The 26,756-nt window shown below is 40.0% G+C and overlaps 1 protein-coding gene across 1 annotated transcript; it reads right to left on the bottom strand.

Moving 5' to 3' along the window:
- Nucleotides 1-916: 916 nt before the first annotated feature.
- On the bottom strand, nt 917-19,853 carry LOC126821640 (adenylate cyclase type 10). The gene is made up of 16 exons (XM_056100886.1): nt 19,840-19,853; nt 18,813-18,889; nt 18,108-18,344; nt 16,580-16,784; nt 14,157-14,349; nt 13,600-13,692; nt 12,060-12,343; nt 10,208-10,430; nt 8,909-9,098; nt 7,528-7,992; nt 6,462-6,528; nt 5,431-5,620; nt 4,466-4,585; nt 3,405-3,586; nt 2,057-2,296; nt 917-1,115 (listed from the first exon to the last, which is right to left on the bottom strand). Exons 1-16 carry the CDS (start codon nt 19,851-19,853, stop codon nt 917-919), a joined length of 2,979 nt encoding a protein of 992 aa, XP_055956861.1.
- Nucleotides 19,854-26,756: the final 6,903 nt, after the last annotated feature.

Here is a 26,756-nt window from a genome sequence, read left to right as displayed (position 1 = left end):
GAATGAATAAACAAATAGTTTGTTTAGCAATAATCATAAACATCAAAGGAATGGGTCCAGAAAGGGATGAGTGGAACAGGTAGCCAGGTAGATAATCTAGTTAAAATACAGATCTATATTTCGTTTCGTTTTTTTTATACTTTCGATGGCCTACACTACATGAAGATTTGACCAGTTGTAGTGAAAGGTTGCGACCGGGGTTATACGAGCGGCTTTTGACCCTATGGCGTCGGACATTTGATTAACCAATCAGCATTCATGTTTCTAGTGGGTTACCCACAGTTCCGTGCACCTCACGCCAAAATCTCGCCGTAACAGACCGTTTCATTGGCTAATCCATCACATCATCCAGAACGCGTGTTATATAACAACTCTTCCAGATCCTAGTGTAGTAAAGACAAGTAAAGCGAAATTTTGAACTATCAAAAACGAAACGAAATACTGTGTTTTAATCTGATTACCAGGTAGAAAAAATTATGTGCAACGTCAGTGTATAATAAAGGGACATTATAGGAGATTAGATAGAGAGTTAACAATTCTCGCTATAATAGTTAATAAATAGATGATGGAAATAGAATGCTGTAATTGTCAGTCAAATTGCTCCACTCTGAACCGAGACATCAGCATTTGAATTTTAGGCTAGCCTCGATCATCCTTACTAAAGTCGGTACGATCAAAAACAGTCTCGATTATCCATTGTTATGTATAATTATTTTTCAAAAAATGTAATCGAATCCCTAAATATCGCAGGCTAGAGATGGCATCAAGAGTAATAAATGTCTAATTAATGATTTAGATATCATTTCAGGCCTAAAGCAAGACCTGCAATAGGCAGATTTAGCGCTTGTATAATGTATGTTTAATATATGCCTTGACCGTAGTTTTGTTCGTGTGTGGTGCGGTCATCCTACACTTTCTATATACATATATATCGGGACACCATTATCTTTTCAGTTTCAAACCGACTCTGGTTCCAATAACAAAATATATTATCACCTATGTTAATTGCTTTCACAACAGCACCATTATCAACACAGCAAGAGGCACCATGACAGAATGTCTTGGCTAAAAGTCGAATATCTTCAGAGGACAAATAACGTGATAGAGAAACACAACTGGAAAACATAAAAACATAAACAGTGACCATGTTGTCTCTTGTAAATATATATAAAACATAAACCGACAAGCGGCCATGCTTAAAGTAGCTAAGTCTCCAACTCAAAATCATCCAAAATCTTCACATTAAAAACACAAATTATTTGTCAATTTATATCAACATTGATGTTGTGACCTTACCGGGAAAAGATGGGCTTCTGATATCCAATATTTAAGACAAAATAAATATTTTACCATTGGTACACGAATCGTGTACCATAATGCCTTTCAGTGTCATTTTTAACAAGGGGCAAGAAAGAACGAGACTAGAGATTCCATAGGTCATGCCAAGCGCACTAGACTGGAATAACCAGACGCTAGTGATTACTACTGGACTGAGACTTCTGGCGGATTTTGACGAACATAACTGATTTGAAATTAGAGTAAAAACGGAAGCGATTGAATGTAAATCAGTTTATATACATTCATATTACATTATTATATGCGTTGCTACTCATTTGTGTCAATTTCTAGGCCCCAAATATTAGCGATTTAGCGCCTTAAATAATGTTGGGTTTTTTTTGTAAATCGCGGGGTTGGATGTCCGAATGGTTAGCGCGTGGGGGCTGTATCATAAGGTCTGTCATTGAGTCAACTGGCGTGGTTTTGATTCCCAGGTTATACGTGACAAGGAGTAGGGCGAACACCTCCAATAGGACAAGGTCATTGATTCATTTGAATACAGCTTACAGACAAAGACAAAGTTTGTTGCCACTTCCTTCAACCTTGGCGATGTTTGGAATGGAGTGTCGACAATAGTTGCAAATTGCTCCATAAGGGAAAGGAGCCAAAGCATTTGGCGCACCCATGGCAAAAAAAGGTTTAAAAGAGATTAGGCATACTCTTTCCTGCGCACGACCACCACCACAGCTGTCAGTATACTTTAATAAAGGAAACTTACGTGGCAAAAAGTTCTAATTCCAGTCGATGACAAGCCTCCGTCCATCTTCTAATTCTACAGTAATCTATTAAATGGATGAAAGATTCTAGTAGCTGTTGTGGATGAGGCAGAGTGTGCTGATAAAGGTTAGCCAGTCGACGAGAATCAAACAGAAGTAAGGTGTGGTTTTCCTGTTCTTTATGAAGTCGACACAGATCTGACAGACAGTTTCCCGCTTCCACTAATCGTCTGTTTATGGTACTGGAAAAGAAACTTGTTAATATATTTTTTATCGTATCGACTTTAGTAATGATAATCGAGGCTAGGTCTAAAATTCAATCGCTAATATCTCGGTTCAGTGTGGAGTAATTTGACTGGAATTGTCAGCGTATTCCCTTTACATTATCTAGTATTTAACTATTATAGTGAGAACTGCCAGCTCTTTATCAAATCTTCCATAATACTCCTTTAAAGGCTCAATACCACTCTTGTTGTAACTGAATAATATGTCCCAATCTTTATTCTGGTCAACAAATTGTATTATTTTAGAATATTTCAATTAATTGATTTTTCAAATTTCATCTTAACACACCTTATTTAACAATTTTGAAAAATTCAACATAATGGTTTGAAACGTCTAACGTAAACCTTTTCAAATGAAACTTTGATTTAAAAATATTTTCGAACCCTCTGGACAAGTAAAATAGGATGTAATGGATAATTTACACAACAGGTAGGACACTTAAACATCTAGTACTTAGATAGAGATATTATTTATTTTCTGGAGCTTTCAAGCCAGCAAGAGTGTTATTGTCCCTTTAATGTGTAGATTTATACAGCATTTTAGCCACGCTACTAAGGGCTATGCCCAAAGCGCGACGCATCCCGGTTTCTAGGATACAGGTAAAGCCTGATTGCTTGTTAAATCTTTGAAAGAGTCCTTTACTGTCCATGGGGTTGGATGGCCGAATGGTTAGCGCAGGTGTGTTGTATCATAAGGTCTGTATAAGGTCTGTCATTGGGTCAACTGGCGTGGTTTTGATTCCCCGGTTGTACGTGAAAGAAATGGGGTTTAACATCCGTTCGACACAAACTAGGTCATTTCGGGACTAACATATGGTTCAATTTTACTTCAATAATTCGCTTGTGCGTAGGGGTCTTTAGCAGTGGGAGGAAACCAGAGGACACGGAGAAAACCCACGAGATTGGATAAGTGACCCTACTCCTTGTCACGTACAACCGTGGAATCAAAACCACGCCAGCTGACTCAATGCAAGATCTTATAACTGAACGCGCGAAGATGTCAATTACGGAACTGACTTGATATGGTCATATTCCTTAGGCTCTATAGGTAAAGACAGTAACTTACCTAATATGGTCGTATTGCTCAAAAGATTTTAATAATGTAGAAGAAGGAAATGTTGAAAATTGTAGTTTTATCATCTGAATGTTGATCTGCCATTTTGCTGTGGGTTGATATAAGCCTAGTATAGAACCTGCTTTACGAAGATGGCGGTAGGCTTCTTCAAGTCGACCCGATAAAAACATCGCCTGAACAAGTATACACAATATTAGTCTTGTGATATACACGTGTAACCAAAAACATAGCGCTACAGCGTTATGATATACACGTGTAACCAAAAATATAGCGTTACAGCATTATGATTATACACGTGTAACCAAAAATATAGCGTTACAGCATTATGATTATACACGTGTAACCAAAAATATAGCGTCACAGCCTTATGATATACACGAGTAACACTATGCACACGTGTAACCAAACATATAGCGTTACAACCTTATGATATACACGTGTAACCAAATATATAGCGTTACAGCGTTATGATTATACACGTGTAACCAAAAATATAGCGTTACAGCCTTTTGATATACACGAGTAACGCTATAAACACGTGTAACTAAACATATAGCGTTACAACCTTACAATATACACGTGTAACCACAAATATAACGTTACAGCCTGATGATACACACGTGTAACCCAAAATGTAGCCATCCAACACATTCTCGGATACATGGAAATAGAAATGAGAGAGAGAGAGAAATGGGGTTTAACGTCCACTCGACACAAACTAGGTCATTTCGGGACTAACATATGGTTTTTAATTTTATTTACATAATTCGCTTGCGCGTAGGGGTCTTTAGCAGTGGGAGGAAACCGGAGGACCCGGAGAAAACCCACGAGGTTGGACAGGCGACCCTTTTCCTTGCCACGTACAACCTGGGATTCGAAACCACGCCAGACGATTCAATGAGAAATAGAAATGAAATTCCAACCACAAATCGATTTCCAAATGTTCGTATAAAAACAGTCACTAATGATGATGATATTTAAAACCATTAAACAACACTAAAAAAATACCCCAATGCCACAGCTAAATACAAATAGTGATCAAGAGGGAGTACCTTTCCTCTAAGTCTCTCGATACAAGCTTCCGTATATTTGGCCAGGGTGTCCTGGAACTCAGCATCTTTACCACAGAGTGTTGCTACAGCAGATTTGGCTTCATCAAGGAAACGTAAAGCCTACAACATAAATATAATACGTTTCATATAAAACTTCATCATTAACAATCTAATTATATCATGACGAGGTCAATAGTTGTTGAAGTGCTTTCCGTAATGTAATCAGATTGCGTCATTAACAATCCAATTATATTATCACGTGGTCAATGGGTGTTGAAGTGCTTTCCGTAATGTAATCAGATTGCGTCATGCATCATTAACAATTTTTAAAAGAGTCAAAGACGCATCGCCTCGATGTAAAGAAATGAGACCAATTTGAGACAATTTTCTATGACTCCTGTGTGCAATGTTAGGCGATGGGAATTTTGCCAAAACAACGGGACTCTTCCTTTATGTGTATGACCTAATGTTCCTGATCAGGTCTTACCCGACAGATAAAATCTAACGAGTTCTTCTCGGTTCCGTTCTTCTGTTCTTTTGTATAATTGATATCCTTTTAAAAAATAAAATTTCAGGCTTATTTTCGGCCGGGGGCTACGGAGGGACGTTGGCTCACTAGCCTGGAGGTGGCGTGTTCCATCCCTGCAAGGTTTCCCCTTTGCAGTAGTGCAGGATGGAGGGTCTGGCAAAGACAGCTCTCTAGTCATTCGGATGGGACAAAAAGCAAGTCCCGTGTATACATTGGCGTGCACATAAAAGATCCCTTGACAGTTGGAATTCGATATAAGAGTAGGTCATAGTGCCGCTGCCCAGGCACAATTTCCCTCACAGTGCACTGTATGGTGTATGCCCATCTTCATTAACCCAGTCGGAGCAGAACAGTAGGACGTTAAACCCCATTTCATTTCATTTCACATATCCGGTCAATGTGAAATCGAAGAAAACAATATATGAAGAAATCTTACAACAGACGACTTCTCGAGAACGACAGCTACTGATGCAGCTTCTATCAATGTGTCTACCACATGACGGAACTCGCCAGCAGCTTCCAGATGATATTTGACTCGTTTATAAACTGGTATCATGACGAGAAGATCTTTCTGACGATTTGCTTCACAAGTTGAGTTGAGATGGTGGAGGTATGAATCCATGTTTCTGAAATTTAAAGGAAATGAAATGAAATGGGGTTTAACGTCCTACTGTTCTGCTCCTATACTGGGCTAATGAAGACGGGCATACGCCATACAGTGTGCTATGAGGGAAATTTTGCCCGGGCAGCGGCACTATCGCCTACTCTTATATCGAATTCCAACTGCCAAGGGATCTTTTACGTGCATTCCAATGTATACACAGGACCTCGGTTTTTCGTCTCATCCGAAGGACTAGGCAGCTGTCCTTGTCAGGCCCTCCGTCCTGCATCACTAACAAGGGGAAACCACGAAGGAAAATCTGGATGAACTTTCTCGGCCAATGCAGGGATTGAACACCCGACCTCCAGGCTAGCGAGCCAGCGTCTTACCCATTTAGCCACGTTATTTCTGAAATTTAAAGCTTCGTTCTGTAGCATTTAGATCAATCTGATTCAACGCTGATCCTATTTCGTTTCGCGGACGGACACTTACGCGGACATCAACACTGACAACCATGGCTCTCTATCTACTTCCCATCATTTGTTGGAGTTTTAATCCCTTGCTAACGGAAGATTATCTACCGATAATAGCTTGGTTTTAATTTTTCAATTAACGTACATTTTCATGCAATCTAATTAAAACACAGGTCCAATTTTTTTTCGTTTTTTATAGTTTGAATTTTCGTTTTACTTGTCTGTACTACATTAGCATCTGAAAGAGTTGTTATATAATCCGCGTTTTGCTTGGTGTGAGGGATTAGCCAATGAAACAGTCTGTTGCAGTCGGAGCAGAACATCAGGACGTAAAACTCCATTTTATTTCGGTATCTTTGAGGTATGATTAAAACAATGCTAGTTATAACTCACCCAGACTTTGATATATCTTGCAACACATCTTTAACCCTTAAGTTCTTCTTGCGTTCATCCATGTTACCTTCACAAAAATAAAAATAGACGTTTTACTTCAATATTTTGTTTCTTCCTGTGTGGGAACGATGAAGAGTACTGTGTTATAGGTTTGTCAAAAATGTTTCAGTTGGTTACAAGATATGGTAGAAGGAACACGGTCCACCTTTGGGAGATTGGAAGAATAATACATACCATAACCATAAAGCTGTTCGTCCAGCTTTGGAGAGAGACAGAAATAGGGTTTAACGTCCAGTCGACACAAACTAGGTCATTTCGGGACTAACATATGGTTCAATTTTATTTACATAATGCGCTTGTGCGTAGAGGTCTTTAGCAGTAGGAGGAAACCGGAGGACCCGGAGAAAATCCACGCGGTTGGACAGGCGACCCTACTCCTTGTCACGTACAACCGGGGAATCGAAACCACGCCAGTTGACCCAATGACAGATCTTATGATACAGCGCTCACGCGCTAACCATTCGCCATCACCCACCCTCTCGTCCAGCTTTGGAAGACCGGCGGTATAAAACACACCATCAATATGAAGCTGTTCGTCAAGCTTTGGAGGAATAATACATAACATCAACACGGAGTTCTTCGTCAGCTTTGGAAGATTGATGGAATAATGCTTGCCATCTACATGTTCGTCCAGTTTGGGGGGCTCGGAGAAATAATGTTCTCCATCAACAGGAAGTTGTTCGTCCAGGTTTGGAGAGAGAGAGAGAGAGAAATGGGGTTTAACGTCCACTCGACACAATTAGGTCATTTCGGGACAACATATGGTTTAATTTTATTTCAATAATTCACTTGCGCATAGGGGTCTTTAGCAGTGGGAGGAAACCGGAGGACCCGGAGAAAACCCACGAGGTTGGACAGGCGACCCTACTCCTTTTCATGTACAACCGTGGATTCATAACCACGACAGTCGACTCAATGACAGACTTTTAGATACAGCGCGCGCACGCTAACCATTCAGCCATCCAACCCCCCTCCAGGTTTGGAAGATTAGAGGAATAATGCATACCATTAACATGAAACTGTTCGTCCAACTTTACAAGATTGGTGGAATAGAGATACAATGGAAGATACTGTCTGCTGCTCTCGATAGTTTCCAGAAGATATTTAGTAGTCTTAAGATGAAGTTCAGTTCTCTGGGTCGACATCAATGTGTTGTAAGCTGTTTCTTGTAACAAAATGTTTCTGAAACCAAAATGGTTACAAACCACGCCACCGGGCTCCTCCAACTCTTTTTGATTTCTGGGGCACCAACATTTCTTCTGTGTACGATCCATCATTAAACTAATCGTAGCACACTGAAACGTCCCATTTTTAAATAATCGTTTTAAAGACATCTTGATCTTAAACATGTTTGCCTTTGGGAGTACGGCTTTGATTATCTCGCGTGACAAGGGTTGACCAATAACAGCAGAACATTTGATGATTAACTGATCCAATGACCTCATGGAATCAAGTCTCTCTACTACCATATCTGAAACCAAAACTTTAAGTCAGTGTTTTATGTGATGCCATCTGATTAAAATACAGTTACTTCCCTTTGACTGTCATTTACTTTCCTTATAAAGAGACTTACTGGTGTTTCTATTTTAAATATATAGTGATCTGCCCCAATCAGATTAAAATACAGATCTATATTCGTTTTGTTTTTTTGTATACTTTCGATGGCCTCTACTACATGAAGATCTGACTGGTTGTAGTGGAAGGTCGTGTTAGGGGTCATACAAGCGGCTTTTGACCTTATGACGTTAGACATTGATTAATCAATCAGCGTTGACGTTTCTAGTGGTTTACCCAAAGTTCTGTGCACCTCACGCCAAAAACTCGCCGTAACAGACCCTTTCATTGGCTAATCCCTCACATCAACCAGAACGCATGTTATATAACAACTCGTCTAGATCCTAGTGTAGTAAAGACAAGTAAAACGACATTTTGAACTATAAAAACCGAAACGAAATAGGATCTGTGTTTTAATCTGATTGTATGTGGTGTCATACAGTGTGCTACAAGGGAAATTTTGTCTCGGTTTAGCGTACCATCCGAACGACTAGACAGCTGTGCTTGTCAGACCCTCCGTCCTGCGCCACTGTGAAGGGAAACCACGTCAGAAAATCCCGATGAACTTTCTCAGCCAATGCAGGGATCCAACACGCTGCTTCCACAAGATACTGCTGATCATACAGAATGACGAATCAGGTTGTGGACTGAAACCTATAAAATCGACGTGAAATATCATGTCTTGATTCTTTTAGAGACCCATAGGCTCGGCCATTTTTTTTTATCACGGCCATGTTCCCAGGGTGACGAGGACAGGGAATTGGGGCTACTGAAAACATATAATTTGTGAAAAATGGAAAAGACAACCCTTGAATTTAATGAACATCATTTACTTGACATAGATGATGGAATTCCTAAATCCTTTATTCTGACGCCATCTGCCAGGATTGCCACACGTTTATTATTCACGTTCAGATTGGTTGATGATTTAACTAAAGCTCCAGGTTTGTTTGGGATGTAACCAAGACAAGCCAACATCTCCCCAGCAAACTCAGTACCAGCTTCAGCATTCGATGTTTGAAGCTAAAAAGAATAATGCAAGCTGTGGACCTCAATAGAAGTGATCTGGTGCTTATGATTAAATTAAAGATAACACGGACTGATTCTGTTTGTGATAGGATGTCCCCAATGCTACTGTTTAATAAGATGATGCCACACATTTGGTAATACATGTGTTGAAGATGATAATGAAGATGCTGAAAACAGTCGGTTACGATGCTGACGGTCAAGCCTGGAAATAAGGAACCGGTCACAGACAATGTCAGGCACAGATTTAGGCTTTGTCAGGCGCTACACCTCTGGTGCCTGTCATTTTGTGCGGCACTGATTTGTCTTTTTTATTGATATTATTAATAAATGTCTGGTACTAAGTTGAAAATGTCAGGTATTATTTCATTAGTGCCTGACATTTTGTCAGGGACACCTAAAACCGTTAGTTCCAGGCCTGCTGAAGGTGAGATGCGTTGGTGATAATGTCGATGTGGGATTGGTAATGAGAATAAAGATACTGCTGCTCTAATGATTTGTTATATAATAGGATATGATAATTACTGGGATACTAAATATTGTGCTAGGGAAATCGTTGATGACACTGAAGATGCTGCAGATATTTTGCTTCCACTGGTCGCGGCGATTTCTTAGATGATACAGTGGAAGTGGGTTGTTTATGACTGTGCTACTCTTGGGATGACTTGTGATGCTTGTGATGCTCACGATGCCTTAATTTCCCAGGTTGACCCAACTACTGCCGTAGATGATGAAATTTACTACGGGTTGAATATAAAAAATGAAATGAAATGAAATGGGGTTTAACGTCCTACTGTTCTGCTCCTATGCTGGGTTAATGAAGACGGGCATACGCCATACAGTGTGGTATGAGGGAAATTTTTGCCCGGGCAGCAGCACTATCGCCTACTCTTATATCGAATTCCAACTGGCAAGGGATCATTTACGTGCATTCCAAATGAATACACGGGACCTCGTTTTTTTTGTCTCATCCGAAGGACTAGACAGCTGTCTTTGCCAGGCCCTTCGTCCTGCATCACTGACAAGGGGGAACCACGCCAGAAAATCTGGAGGAACTTTCTCGGCCAATGCAGGGATCGATGGGTTGACTATAAAGATAAACTTACACTTGTATCAAACACAAGGCTCTGTTTCCTTCTGTCCACTCTCGATGATCGTCTTTCTTTTGTAGGTTTTTTTGTTATAAAGATGGTCTGTGGCGAGACGGTAGATTGTCCAAGACTTTGTTTCCCATCATTAATAACAATTAAAAGCTGTTTCTTCTCGTACATAGCCAAAAGCAGTTGTTCTGTCCACGATGGGATACCGTGACTTAACTTTCGCACCAAACTAGCAAGTAGCGAGAACAAAATATGTTTAAAAGTTCATAAACACAACTAGATCATCCCAGGAATAAAATATATATTATATTTAAACTTTATGGGGAGAAAGAAAGGGAGACATGGGGTTAAAGCTGAACTCTGATTACAAAACTACAGAAATAATAATTTTAAAAAACGGTTAACGCCTTAAACAATCGCCATATCTGTTTTCAATTTGTAGAAAAAACATGGCGGGAATTCGAAACCACGCCAGTTGACTCAATGACAGACCTTATGATACAGCGCGCACCTGCTAACCATTCGCAAACAACTCTTTTCTTTTTATTATTATTATTATCTCAGCGCACGCGCGGGGGTCTTTCCTGTGGGAAGAAACCAGATTACTCGGAGTAAACCCACGAGGTTGAGAAGGCGCCCCTATCTCCAAACCACATACGCTCACACCAGGGATCGAAACCACAACCGCAAGCCATAGGTGACCGACCAGCTAGAGGTCGAAGCGCGGCACTCTAGACCACTAGGCCATCCCAACCCCCTATGTGGGCGTGTTTTTGTACGCCGTACGCCATGTTTGTTCTACAGATTGAAAACAAGTATGGCGATTATTTTGGGCGTTAACATATTTTTCATTTAATTATTTCTGTAGTTTTGTAATCAGGGTTCAGCTTTAACCCGATACAAACTATGTCATCTCGGGCCTAAAATACTATGGTACAATTCGATTTTAATCATTCGCTTGCTAGCAGTAGGAGGAAACCAGGCAAAACCTCACGAGGTTGGACAGGTGTCCTACTCTTTTTGTAACAAAGTACTCTATAACTTTCATCAAACTGAACGATCATTTAGGTGCTTAGAACTTTATAACCTCAGCTGGTTTTTGATAATATATGATATTGACTTTTCAACTCTATATAAACTTTTGTTAAGGCACGGACTGACTATGATCTTATTAAACATGTAATTAATCCCATATGTCATTTACAAGTTACACATCATCTGTGTACACATGATCTGTCATACCATGAAGTGATAAGAAGTCAATTCCATATATGATCATGAGTCTTATCTATTTTCCCTTTTCGCTATATAATCAGGAGTTTGCTGATAGTTAGGCAGACGACTGGGAACGAGAGGAGAGGAGGAGAGACGCAGACGAGAGCAAAAGCAGAGACCGGCGGATGGACTCACCCGAGTTCAGGAGCTGCCTTGGCCTTGGCAGAGGCCGATGTAAATAAATCCTATACATGTATTTACTAAACTGATCTCTGTTATCACTAAGATAGTGTTACATTAGTCAGGTACATGCGTCGGGTCAAAATCACGTCACTTGCCTAGACCACCCAACCCAGTGTCTACTTGGGGACTCACATATGAGGAAATTGAAGGATAAGTAGGTGTCACGTACACCGTTTGAACCCATCCGGCCACCCTATACCGACACTGCGAATGGAATTAAAGATTATTTTTTACATGGTGCATAGCTTCAGGTCTCCCGACCACCCGAACCGTCAAAGTGCATCGATTCAAGCCTTCAGACCACCCAATCACGCCCCTACGGTGCTTCGCTTCAGGCCTTCACACCACCTAATCACCGCACTACGTGCGACAGGAAATAGCGTATATATTATTCACGTACCTGTCAATATCTCTATGGAGTCGACTAACATCCAGAATTTGACAAGCTAGAGCCGTCATAAATCTCTGGTCAATATTCTCCACATCCATTGTTACAGTATCACCTCTCTCAAAAAACATCTGGGCTGCCGGACAGGACGGTTCATCAATGGATTTAGGACGGACGCCTAGAACTATGAGGGCTAATGGACAGTCTGATAGGGCATAGAGATAATCCCAAGACATGATGTCACAGCTTCGCATATCGTCCAATATAAATACAGTTGGTCCCAATTTATCCAGACACTGCAATAAAAAACAACGTGTGAGAGAGAGAGAGAGAGAGAGAGAGAGAGAGAGAGAGAGAGGGAGAGATAGAGAGAAACATATTTCGGGACTAACATATGGTTCAATTTTATTTCAATAATTGGCTTGCGCGTAGAGGTCTTTAGAAGTAGTAGATAACCGGAGGACCAGGAGAAAACCCACGAGGTTGGACAGGGACATCCAATCCCCCGCGTGAATACAATCATCTTTATAAAATGAGATGAAATGGGGTTTAACGCAACATCCCATCTTTATTATGTAATATATAGAATGAAAGGGGATTTAGTGTCCTACATTTTCTAGACACTGAAATGAGAAATAAAGCGGATATAATCATCTTTATAATGCCAGTGTACACTTTTTTAAAGCTAATTCCACGGAAGCGTATCAGGGCCAAATAGAATTTAGGAGATAGTCACTCTATTTAGCAGATAGTAACCATCTTTGTAATGTCAGCGTAATTTTTTTTAAAAGCTAATTCCGGGAAGCGTATTAGGGCCAAATACAAATTCTGATTAAGTCCTTATTAGGCGATAGTGTGTCCTAATTAGGAGATAATAAGGATTAATTGGGTGATAGAAAGTCCTAATTAGGAGACAGTAGGTCCTAATTAGGAGATAATAACAGTGGCGGATTAAGCTCCACCAAGACCTGAAGCGGCAGTTGCTGGAGAGTCTATTTAGTTTTTAAAGTTAGAGCCAAGGTAGTTGCTAACATTAAAATCGTAATGTAACTTTATATGCCCATAAATGACGTCACGTGGATACAATATATTAAGCAAAACATAACCGAAAACTTACAAGGATTTAACGTACATTGTAGGCCTACGTTTAAAAAATAAGATTAGATCTCCAAACAATAGGGCCTATTTAAAATGGCGTGGGCCTAATTAATTTCGGGTCAGGACCTATGTTGATTCCCGTTGGGCCTAAACCCCACCCCCATAACATTCATTGCCTATGCGTTTTTAATCGTATCAGACAAGCCTCACTGATAATCCGCTACTGGATAATAAGTATTAATTGGGTGATTGAAAGTCCTAATTAGGAGATAGTAGTTCCTAATTAGGAGACAGCAACTCATATTAGGAGATAGTCACTTTTACTTGTAAGATAGTCACTTTTACTTGTAAGTTAGTAACTTTTACTTGGGAGTTAGTAACTCTTATTAGGACTTAGTAACTCTTATTAAGGCTTAGTAACTCTTATTAGGGATAGCAACTAGTTTATACTTACACTTTGCACTAGCATCTTGTAAATTTCATATCTTTTATCTTTAGATTCTTTCTCACCTATCATCAATAAAGTCATATTGTCCGGGGATTTTAACTGAATAATGATAATACAGGTAAATCGAATCAATAATAACACAGGTAAATCTAATCAATGATAATACAGGTAAATCGAATCAATACAGGTAAATCGAATCAATGATAATACAGGTAAATCGAATCAATGATAACACAGGTAAATCTATTCATTGATAATACAGATACATCGAATCAATGATAATACAGGTAAATTGGATCAATAACAACACAGGTAAGTCTAATCAATAATAATACATGTAAATGATAATACAGGTAAATCGAATCAATGATAACACAGGTAAATCGAACCATTGATAATACAGGTAAATCGAACCATTGATAATACAGGTAAATCGAACCATTGATAATACAGGTAAATCGAATCAATGATTCCCTCATAGCACACTGTATGACGTATGTCTGTCTTCATCAGCCAAGTCAGAGCAGAACAGTAGGACGTTAAACCCCATTTGATTTGTTTACCTTAACTCCAATAACATCGGAGAATGAGTGAAGATATCCAATCAGCTTATGATGTCGTAGATTCTCCAATAAAAGAGGCTCCGAATCAACTTCCTGTGAGAATCCTGACGTCACCAGTAATACTTTCAAAATATGGCGGGCCAGGAAGTGACTTTTGTTGATGTCACTGGTCGTCAGGTCAAACGATAGGCATCTGAAAGTAAGATGAATGTAGTAAGTGTTGATTTGTTTCAGGGGCCAAGTGATCAGGACACAATGACGCGCTTTTCGTCATGGTTTTGAGTAGTAAATAGTAAAATAGTAAAAATCAGGCGGTTTTCAACATTATTATCTTTATCATAATGCTCAACCAGTGTCAAACATATATCGTGGGTCAGATATGCTACAAATAGACTCTATAGCATGATCCACACAGCCCAGTATTACTTCCCCGCACCCTTCCCCGCATACACATATGCTACAAATGCTACAAACCGACTCTAGCATGTTCCACACAGCCCAATATTACTCGACGGCACTGGGAGAGATCCCCGTCCCCCTTCCCCGCACACACATATAAATATTGTTTGTTTTGTTTTTGGTTTTTTTTGGGGGGGGGAATCTTGTTTCATTCAAAGTTATGAGTCACCATGCCCCTGATTTATCTAGGTTTATCAAACTCGACTTTCTCCATTTAACATATCAGTACTGATAGAAATCGTGTACAATAGAGAAGATGTGATATGCCCATCCTTCCTGTAAGACATATAGCAGTACCGATAGGTGTCGTGTACAAGGTGGGATATGCTCATTCTTCCTGTACGACATGGCCTCGAGTTCACAAAACAGACTTAAAGCGACAATTTCATATTTTCTAAGAAAGTCAAAACATAATTATTTCTGTCTTTTGCTCAATAGATTGTCAACTCACTATCATACGATCATAGGTATCATTTTCCCACTTATAAATCCTTGACCCCGGAATAATAACGCAATTACCTCCCTTGTTTTTCTATTCCCCCCCCCCCCCCATGGAATAGCTATCTTCAAACGTTTGAATTTGAAGTTGAAAATGATATTTTTGCCAATTTCTCAACTGGCAATAGTGAATTATAGGATTATTTTTTAACAAGGTAGGACTGTTTATAGATATCATCTATTTTAAGACTGTATTTTAATACATTTTTAAAATATAACTTAAAAATATGAAATTGCAACTTTAACTTAAGAATTTACTCAAAATTATTCGCCTAACCTAATTTAAATATAGGCCTTTATAAAACTTTTGTTGTTTTAATGTATTAAATACGTCAATAAGAAAGTTTTGTGTTTCTGGATCAAAGATATTTCTCATAAACAGTGATTGGAAGATGAGCAAATTCTCAACTTAAGTCTGAGAATGCTTAGTGAACTCGGGGCCTGGTGCCACTTCCACTAACGGAATGAAACAGTGAGGTCATTTGCTTTTGACCATGTGCCAGAAGTGGTCATAGATTGACAAGGATGGTGTCGTCTATTGATTCGAATCACATAGAAACCTGAGATAATAAAATAAAACAAAGTACGAACTTATAAACGCTTTACAAACTGACATCCACGTACACGAACCCTTGGTAGTAGGATTTTAAGAATAGTAGAGGGAAGTGACGTTATCCAGGCAAAATTAATCGGACTGTGGACCCCATTCCTTGGGAATTTATATGGCTAGCATAATGTTTACTTTACAAATCGAATTTTAACAAACCCCTGGATCATATAAACACAACAATCCAACCAGGTAATTGGTACCATTGGGTTAAGCATGATCTACCTTTTGCATCACACCTGTTACCCGTGGAAACCAGAAAGAGAGAGAGAGAGGGGGGAGGATGGAGAGGGGAGAGAAAGAGAGAGAAAGAGTTTAATGGCCTTTCTAGACTAACATATGGTTCAATATTATACAAATAATTCGCTTGCGTGTAAGAGTCTTCCGGGTGACCTGGGGACAACCCAGGCCACTTGACTCAATGACAAACCTTGTGATCTAACCATTCAGCCATCCAACATCCCTCTGTGGAGATCAGCCCATCAAGAAGATATAATACACCAATCTGATTACAATACACATCTATATTTCCTTTCGTTTTTAATATTTTCGTTGGTCTACACTACATTAAGATTTAAACAGTTGTAGTGGGAGGTCGCTTCAGGGGTTATATGAGAGACTTTTGACCCTATGACGTCAGACATTGATTAATCAATCAGCGTTGGCGTTTCTAGGGGTTTACCCAAAGTTCTGTGCAGCGCACGCCAAGAACACGCCGTAACAGACCACTTCATTGGCTGTTATATCACAACTCTTCCAAATCCTAGTGTTGTGAAGACAAAGACAAAATTGTGAACTATAAAAAACGAAACGAAATAAGAGCTGTGTTTTAATCAGATTGCATAATACATATACATACCTAACATTTTGTTCGGCAGCAAGAACGGTAAAATGATCTAGAAGCCTCGTCTTTCCAATGCCAGCAGCGCCGACGTAAACCACGTGACGACGGTGGTCATGTTGTTTCTTATCAATGTCTTGTGTCTGGTGCCACGTGTCATACACTTCAGCATGTTGTAGTTTGTTTAATTGATGGGTAAATAACTCGATATGTTGTTCGCGATCTGATTGGTAGTAAAAACAAATAGTAAACAATGAAATAAAATGAGAGAGAGAGAGAGAGAGAGAGAGAGAGAGAGAGGGAGAGGGAGCTATGGGGTTTAACGTCCACTCGACACAAACTATAAAATGACAAATACATGTGTATATTAAATTGTTATTCGCTACTGACAAAGATCTACTTTGTTTACTCAAGTACAGTCGTCTATCACCCACCCCACTTGTCAACCAGTTCACTAACATGCCATGCAGATAAACTAGACGAAAAAACTCGCTAGCATTTTGTTATATCTTAAACCGTTATATACACAATAAATTAGGTAAACACCGTGACTCAGTGTGTAGGACTAGGAGGGAGAGAGAGAGAGAGATAGAGAGAGAGAGCCAAACTAGGTCATTAAGGGATTAACATATGGTGGTAGGAAACCGGAGGACCCGGAGAAAACTATACTCCTCGTCACGTACAACCGGGTAATCGAAACCACGCCCGTTGACTCAATGACAGACCTTATGAAACAACGCGTACGCGCTAACCATTCAGCCATCCAACTCCCTGTGTATGATGGCAATGTTGCCCGGACAAGGTTTCTTCCCGTGCATGCCAATGTGTACCCAGACGGGAACCACGCCGGAAAGTCGCGATAAACTTTCTTTTTTGGGGACTTTCAGGTTAGTTGTGCAACGTTTTACTCATAGAGCCCCGGCGGTTCCCTGGTTGTAAAAGGAAATAGTACAATATTTTGTAGATGTACAAAACACGCCCCTCGGCATCAATTCATATGGCGTATGGGACTAACAGCGTAGCGTTGGCAAACGGGGCTGTGGGGATTTGGAACTTGTTCCTGAGAATGGCAACCGTCATAAATTATAGTAAATGGAATGAAATGAAATGGGGTTTAACGGCCTACTGTTCGTCCCCAACTGGCTAGTGAAGACGGTAATACGCCATACAGTGCGCACTACGGCCTACTCTATCGAATTCCAACTGCCAAGGGTTCTTTTACGTGCACGCCAATGTGTACACGGGACCTTGGCTTTTCGTCCCATCCGAACGGCTATCCGCTTTCCCTTGTCAGGCCCAATGTCCTGCGCCACTGATAAGGAAGAACCACGCCGAAAAATCCCGACGAACTTTCTCCGGGATCGAACATGTGACCTCCAGGTTAGAATTCGATATAAGAGTAGGCCGTAGTGCCGCTGTCGAGGCAAAATTTTCCCCACAGCACACTGTATGGCGTATGCCCGTCTTCATTAACCCAGTCGGAGCAGAACAGTAGGACGTTAAACCACATTTCATTTCAAAAATAATCCCATACGCCCTATTTTACCTAGAATTGGGTAGTCAAAATATGGAAGGGTGTTTTCCAGCCCCGTCTCTTCGTTCTCATGAAATTTGAATTCTCGGATAGTTCCCACGTGACGCAATCCTTTCATTCTCTTCGTGGTTAAAATATCAAAATTACTGACTGACAGACGACTTAATGTGAACGTGTCGTCATCACACGTAACTTTATCATGGTAGTGCATCATCAATCGAGCAGCCATATTCACCTTTCTACCAATAACTAACAAAATAAAACAAATTAACTATTCAGTTATATTCCACTTAGTCATTCATACGTTGTTAATGGTGGTCTGATTCTTAGTTAAGTTTTTGAGAGTTACTTCCCATTGACTGTCATTTACTTTCCTTATTAAGAGACGTATTGATGTTTCTATAATCTAAATATTTCGGGGTTGCTCGATTGTCAAACCGGAACATCCCGAATTGACAGAATTGCAATCAAATGGTATTGAATTTAGACCTGCCACAGTTCTGCCAGCTGAGGTGGTGTGAGTAGAATCGTGACGTACTTTAAGTAACAAATATGTTTCTTCGGTGTCATAATGAGTTGTGATATTTTTTATGCAGTCAGTACTCAGTACATGCGTTGGACTCCGAAATTCTCCTTTTCACTGGATTGACACTATTTTGGGAATTAAGAGAATTTAATTCCGGAACGTTCTGCCCTTGAATGAGAATAATAACTCACCTGTATATTCATGTCTACGTTTATGTCCCACGACACCACAAAATGTCGCACCAGTCGTTACACCGATTGAAACCCTCCTAGAAAATATAATTACAGAAACCATAGAAATATGTCTATTTCTAACAACCTGGCACAAAATGTCTTTTTTTCTAAAAATATATATAATTACTGTCGATCCTAAAAAACAGCGACAATAAGGAAACATATCTTATAGATATGCATATTCTATACAGCATAACCAAACTTAAATAATGTCATAATAAAATTATAGGATGTAATTGGTAACGTAACTTATGTAGTATATAATTAATAGCCTAATTATGTAGGATGTAATTAGTAACTTGTGTAGGATGTTATTGGTAACTTGTGTAGGATGTAATTAGTAACTTGTGTAGGATGTTATTGGTAACTTATGTAGGATGTAATTAGTAACTTGTGTAGGATGTTATTGGTAACTTGTGTAGGATGTAATTAGTAACTTGTGTAGGATGTTATTGGTAACTTATGTAGGATGTAATTAGTAACTTATGTAGGATGTTATTGGTAACTTATGTAGGATGTTATTGGTAACTTATGTGGGATGTAATTGGTAACTTATGTAGGGTGTTATTGGTAACTTATGTCGGATTTAATTGGTAACGTAACTTCTGCAGAATGTAATAGGTAACTTATGTAAGATGTAATTTGTTACGTAACTTTTGAAGGATGTTATTGGTAACTTATGTCGAATATTATTGGTAACGTAACTTATGCAGTAAAATGTAATTGGCTGGAAGAAAAACTTACGATACACCTGTTACGGCATCCAGAATTTTCTTCATTCTTGTAGAACATTGTAAAGCACGTGCACTGTCACGTTCATGCTTATAACCAGGTAAACCAAATAAAACTAAAAACGTACAACCCTTGAAATAGATAAAAATAGTTCTTGTTACCATGGAAATAACGTGTATCGTTGATTTCATAAACTCTAAACCTATTGATCTTACAGTCACAACAGGTGCGTGTTAGCGGTAGGCGTACTTACAGTATTCGGAACATCTTAAACCACTTCTCGCGAGGCTTTTCTGTGAAGTAGATGTTTTGTGTTGATGTAGCTAACGGTGTGGTGTTCTGTTTTGGTTTTTGTCATAAGGTAGAGAGACATGGGGTTTAATGTCCATACGGTTCATTTTTATTTCAATAAATCGCTTGTTTGTAGGGGTCTTTAGCAGTGGGAGAAAAAAACGTAGGAACCGGAGAAAACCCACGGGATTGGACAGTTGACTATACTCTTTGTCACATACAAGCGAAGATTGTACCACACCACCAATCTGATTAAAACACAGATCCTATTTCATTTTGTTTTTTTATAGTTCAAAATTTGGTTTTACTTGTCTTTACTACACTAAGATCTGGAAGAGTTGTTATCATTGACGTGTTCTGAATAGTGTGAGGTATTAGCCAATGAAAGGGTCTGTTACGGCAAGCTTTAGGAGTGTTTTGCACGGAACTGTAGGTAATCCACTAGTAACACTAATGCTGATTGGTTAATCAAATGTCTGACGTCATAGGCTCACTTGCCGCTCGTATGACCTCTGACGCGACCTATCGCAACAACCGGTTAGATCTTCAAGTGTGTAGGCCATCGAAAGTATAAAAAAACGAAACGAAATATAGATCTGTATTTTATTCAGATTGCCACACACTTGACTCAATGACATACCTTATGATTCACTAGACCCCCGCCCCCACGCACACGCACACACCCAAACACATCGAAATCAAAAAAGGGCAGGCGGTAAAGCAGCTTTCCGGGCAAAGCTGTATTTTATACGGAAGCCACGGTGGCTAAGTGAATAAGACGCTGGCTCGCTAGTCTTGAGGTCGTGGGTTCGCTCCTGGTGATGGCCGAGAATGTTCATGGGGATGTTCCTGCCCGGAGGACCTGACATAGACAGCTGTCTAGTCGTTCGGATGGTATTTAAAACCGAGATCATATGTACACATTGGCGTGCATCTTATCGACGCTCATAGCACACTGTCGGGTGTTCGATCCCTGCATTGGCCGAGAAAGTTCATCCAGATTTTCCGGCGTGGTTCCCCCTTGTCAGTGATGCAGGACGGAGGGCCTGACAAGGACAGCTGTCTAGTCGTTCGGATGGGACGAAAAACCGAGGTCCCGTGTATATATTGGAATGCACGTAAAAGATCCCCTGGCAGTTGGAATTCGATATAAGAGTAGGCGATAGTGCCGCTGCCCGGGCAAAATTTCCCTCATAGCACACTGTATGGCGTATGCCAATCTTCATTAGCCCAGTATAGGAGCAGAACAGTAGGACGTTAAACCCCATTTCATTTCATTTCATAGCACACTGTATGGCGTATGCCCGTCTTCATTAGCCCAGTATAGGAGAAGAACAGTAGGACGTTAAACCCCATTTCATTTCATTTTGTATTGCACACGTAACCATGTTGTGTTTTTAAACGGCATTCCATTCAAATTACTATTAACAAATTACCTTATCAAATAAGAATATTTTATTGAGACAGCCATTAACAGCATTAGTTTCCATATAAATAATGTCAAATACATCTTGTAGTAGTTGAGTTGTGTCTTCCTCTCCTTCTTCTAATAACAGATTTATAAACACCACCGATACTTCTCTCATCTCAGATAAATACTCTACAGGTTGATCTTCATCTAGCTAAATTTAAACATATATTATTCAGATTGTAGGAAATTTTCCAAGTCAAATTCAAAGATGGGGATGAGATTGATTCAAGCCCGCGACAGACGTAATAATCTTCAAAATTCAAACAAGTCGCACTCTAACCCGATTCCGAGCTATTGGTTTTTCTCATATATTATTATAAGTACGCTAAAGTCGTATTCCTTCCTTCAAATTTTTATAATGTTCATATCAAAATATCATAATACGCCAATATCGCAAATTCAGCCTCAAAACTGAAAATTTCCGTCTTTTTCATAGTTCCTATGCAAACCCTATTTTCCAACATTTTCTCAGGGGAGAGCACCCTAGACCGTTCTCCGAAGGGAGGCTCGTCCACTGTGCCGTTCGCCGAGGACTGTCTAGTGTAGATACATCGACGCCCCCAGAAGCTCTCCCCCAACCCCAACATTTTTTGGTTTTGGGCTAGCCACGGGCCTGACATCTACGTGAAAAGAAATGGGATTTAGAGCATATTGTTCTTCACAACGACTAGACATTGTTCCTTGCAAGGTCCTGCACCATTGAGAAGACGGAACCATTAATGGACTACAGATGGCCGGCAATGAAAATATTTGGTCAAGTTACCTTCTTCAAGACAGGCGGTGTGACATAAAGACGTAATTTAGCTTCTAGGTTTAATCCCGTTACAGTTTTAACTATATTTCTAACTGGAAGAAAATAAAACAGAAAATTTAATAAATTAAAAACAAACCTAAGTTATACAAATTTCGTCTGAGCTAATTATTCACGAACAACCAGACAGGCGAGCGAGAACCGGGCTGGAAAAACAAAGGTGTACGGGCTCGATGAATGTTAGCGGGGCGGGGGCAGAACTTGAAATGCTCGAAGAAGGGACCATCAAGAACATTTGTAAAATTTGACAGCCGCAAACGCGTTTTCATGCTATTCTAGCCCGTGAATACAGCAACTTCAATGTGGTCTTATATAGCCAATCTTAGGTGGCTGACCTGAATCCCAAGCAATAACTATTGTCTTGGGGCATGGGGGCCTCACCCTCCCCGAGAAACATTTGAAAATTTAATCGCCGCAAATGCGTTTTTTCTGCTATTCTAGCGCATGAGTTATACAATTCACTCGGACTGCAGTTGTGTGACGAAGTGCTCCATAACTTGTATCATATTAAGATTATATTGTATACATGTAAAGTATTTATTTAAATGCATATAACCAATTTGAACACCACATGTGTGAACACATTGAACCCCATACATAATTAAATACAATATAAACTATACTGTCGACTACACATCCACTACATATATACACATATTTAATTATGGACGTAATAATTCCCACATGTAGTGACCATGCTTTTGATTAAACAGAAATGAAATGAAATGAAATGGGGTTTAACGTCCTACTCTTCTGCACCTAACCTGGGCTAATTGAAGACGGGCATACGCCATATAGTGTGCTATGAGGGAAATTTTGCCCGGGCAGCGGCGCTACGGCCTACTCTTATATCGAATTCCAACTGCCAAGGGATCTTTTACGTGCACGCCAATGTGTACACGGGACCTTGGTTTTTCGTCCCATCCGAATGACTAGGCAGCTGTCCTTGCCAGGCCCTCCATCCTGCATCACTGACAAGGGGAAACCACGCCGGAAATCGAGATGAACTTTCTCGGCCAATGCAGGGATCGAACACCCGACCTCCAGGCTAGCTGATTAAATAGAATTTGCACAGTTAGCTTTATTAGGGGCATATAAGACCCTGTGCTTTCTGTAGTAAGAAGATATGGTTGGAGAGAGATTTGGTTAGAGGAGCAGAGAGGAGTGTATGGGCTCACCGGTGTTCAGCCGCTGCCGTGGCAGAAGGGCGGAATGGTTGTCTATTAATGTTAATGTTATTGTTTCCTGGTGTAGATTAGTTCCTGTTGGATTTATGTTCCTGTTGTATTTATGTAGCTGTTTTATATTTAAGTTCCTGGGGTAAATAAATCATATATTTACGAAACTGATCGGGGGGTTGGATGGCTGAATGGTTAGCGTGAGCGCGCTGTATCATAAAGTCTGTCATTGAGTCGACTGGCGTGGTTTCGAATCCCTGGTTGTACGTGACAAGGAGTAGGGTCGCCTGTCCAACCTCATGGGTTTTCTCCGGGTCCTCCGGTTTCCTCCCACTGCTAAAGACACCTGCGCGCAGGCGAATTGTTGAAATAAAATTAAAAACCCTATGTTGGTCCCGAAATGACCTAGTTTGTGTCAAGTGGACGTTAAACCCCATTTCTCTCTCTCTCTCTCTCATGAAACTGATCTCTGTTATCACTTAAGTGTAACAGTTGCATCTGAATTCACAAAAATGTCGCACAAAAAGTAGAGTGCTTCAGACAAAATGTTTTAATCCACAGCCCCCCCCCCCCCTACTTCCACGTCCGCCTATGTCAGGAAACACAACGAAGGAAGAAGAATCTTCTCGGCCAATGCCTGGGTTCGAGTCAGTCGCATTCGGGTCAAGAGGCTAATAACTCATCGCCCATAACCAGACATACATTGACTTGGCAACATGGAAGATACTAATAAGGCTAAAATACATTTCAGAGACCATTTTTTTCTGGAAAACAATATTCTGGTAAACGTCTTACGTTTAGTAAGTTTTGATATTTCTGCTGTCATCAATTTCTCGGCACTTTTATTGGGTGGTGGTTCCTCTGGTGTCGGTTTGTTTGGGTCTTCTACGGGTGATAATGTTTCCTTTGTTTCTTCTAGAATGGGTGGACGGCGTGCTGTAAAAATAAATCCGAACAAGCCAACAGTGAGGCTGATGTCCCCCGCCGAAATTGCAAAATAAATAGATGACACATATTAATTAATCGCACATTTATTTTTTTCACTAAGTTTCATCACTCTCTATCAGATAGAATCAAGATTATCTTGTCCGAAACCATCGACAAATGAAATCGATTAGCTCTGCTTAGCTTCAGCTCGAAATGTTAATTATTGAACTCAGTCAAGACATTCACCTAATGAACATCTACATATACATCAAGTTTAAACATTCACCTAATAGACACCTATGCCAAGTTTGAACATTCTACCTCAATTAGAAGGAGAGTTATTGTGTTCCAAAGTTTCTACCAATCAAATTGCTTATCACTCTGCTTACCCTCAGCAAAAAATGTTCATTATCGAACTTAGTTAAGGTATTCATATAATAAATCTATACACCAAGTTTCATCAATCTCACTTAATTAGAACTAAAGTTATCGTGTCCCAAAGCATCAACCAATCAAATTGCTTATCTCTGCTTACCCTAAGCGGAAAATGCTCATCTTCGAACTCCATCAAGGCATTGACCTAATCAACACATACACCAAGTTTGAACATTCTAGCTCAATTAGGAAGAGAGTTATCGTGCCCCAAAGTATCAACCAATCAAATTGCTTATCTCTGCTTACCCTAAGCGGAAAATGCTCATCTTCGAACTCCATCAAGGCATTGACCTAATAAACACATGCACCAAGTTTGAACATTCTAGCTCAATTAAAAGTTATCGTGTCCCAAAGCATCAACCAATCAAATTGCTTATCTCTGCTTACCGTAAGCGGAAAATGCTCATCTTCGAACTCCATCAAGGCATTGACCTAATCAAAACATACACCAAGTTTGAACATTCTAGCCCAATTAGGAAGAGAGTTATCGTGTCCCAAAGCATCAACCAATCAAATTGCTTATCTCTGCTTACCCTAAGCGGAAAATGCTCATCTTCGAACTCCATCAAGGCATTGACCTAATAAACACATACACCAAGTTTGAACATTCTAGCTCAATTAGGAAGAGAGTTATTGTGTCCCAAAAAGTGTGACGGACAGACAGACGGACGGACGGACGGACGGACGGACGGACGGACGGACAGACAGACAGACAGACTGACGGCGAAGGGAAGACAAGGTGGAAAAGGCGGTGCCCGGGTTTTATTTCCCTCATGGCACATTGTGTGGAGTATAATATAGCACACTGCATGGAGTATAGCACGTTGTGTGTAGAATAGCACATTGCTTGTAGAATAGCACATTGCTTGGAGTATAGCACATTGCGTGGAGTATACCACACTGCGTGGAATATAGCATACTGCATGAAGTATAGCACATTGCGTGGAGTATAGCGCAATACGTGGAGTATAACACACTAAGACTGTCGTGAGGCTGAAATCTGGGGTGTTAGGTCAGATCGAGACAAGGAGCCCCATAGATCTTGTATAAAGGAAAATATTTATTATTGTAATTTACCTTTCAGAGAGAACTTTTTCCCCTTTCCTGAATTATTTGCGATCTACAAGATAAAAAGATAAGTTAACAGTTCTATTTAAAACAAGAACCCATGTATACGACGGCGTTCACGTAAAATAACCCTTGAAAAAAGAATAAGTCGTAACATCGCTGTCCAGGTAAAATTTCACACTGCATGGCGTACTATCGTCTTTATTAGCCCGGTTGGTGCAGAAAAGTAGAACGTTAAGCGAGTAACACACTAGCCGAATGATTCGGCCGAATCAATCGGCGTCGAAATTCGCCTATTTAATACACTCGACTCAATCATGTTTGATACATTTTGCCGAATTTTCATTCGGACGAATTAAATTCACCTAGTGTATCCGCTTTGCCAAGCATTCGCCCGAATGTAGAATTCATTAGCCAATCGCCAACCCTATATAGTGTGTCCAATCATTCGGCAGAATCTCATTCGGCTGCAATTCGGCGCAAATTGATTCAGTCGAACGATTCGCCCGAATCAGTCAGCTAATGTGTCCACCGCTTTAAGTCCCATAACTGATTAAAAATAATTCTAAAATTATGAAGATTAAAAACTCCTGGCTGGGGATCGAAACCATGCCATCTTATAATCGTTAGACCATTCGATCACTCCTCCCCAATCCCCCCTGTTCTTGGAATATGTAAAATAAAAACAGATTTACCCTGACGTGTTTCCCATCGCTCATTACGTCATAATCAAAGCCAGCAAATTTACACAGGGACCAAGCGACCGGTGATAATACTATATAGCCTGATTTACAGAATCCCTCAGCAGTATTAACATCAGATACAGCTGTTCCTAGTTCCACGTAAAACCTGCAATCATCATTACCTAGAAATGTTATAGACATATCTCCCGCTGATACACCTGTAATATACAAAAAATATGAGAGAGAGAGAGAGAGAGAGAGAGAGAGAGAGATTGATTTTAATTTCCAATCGACACAAACTAGGTC

The sequence above is a fragment of the Patella vulgata genome, chromosome 5, assembly GCF_932274485.2.
Source record: "Patella vulgata chromosome 5, xgPatVulg1.2, whole genome shotgun sequence".
NCBI lineage: Eukaryota > Metazoa > Mollusca > Gastropoda > Patellidae > Patella > Patella vulgata.
This window is presented reverse-complemented; position numbering and strand designations above follow the sequence as displayed.

Coding starts and splice junctions, on each gene's coding strand:
- LOC126821640 (XM_056100886.1), bottom strand. Junction 2,297..3,404: donor GAGCAATACGACCATATTAG/GTAAGTTACTGT, acceptor TTTCTTTTCCAG/TACCATAAACAGACGATTAG. Junction 1,116..2,056: donor GAATTAGAACTTTTTGCCAC/GTAAGTTTCCTT, acceptor TATGTTTTCCAG/TTGTGTTTCTCTATCACGTT.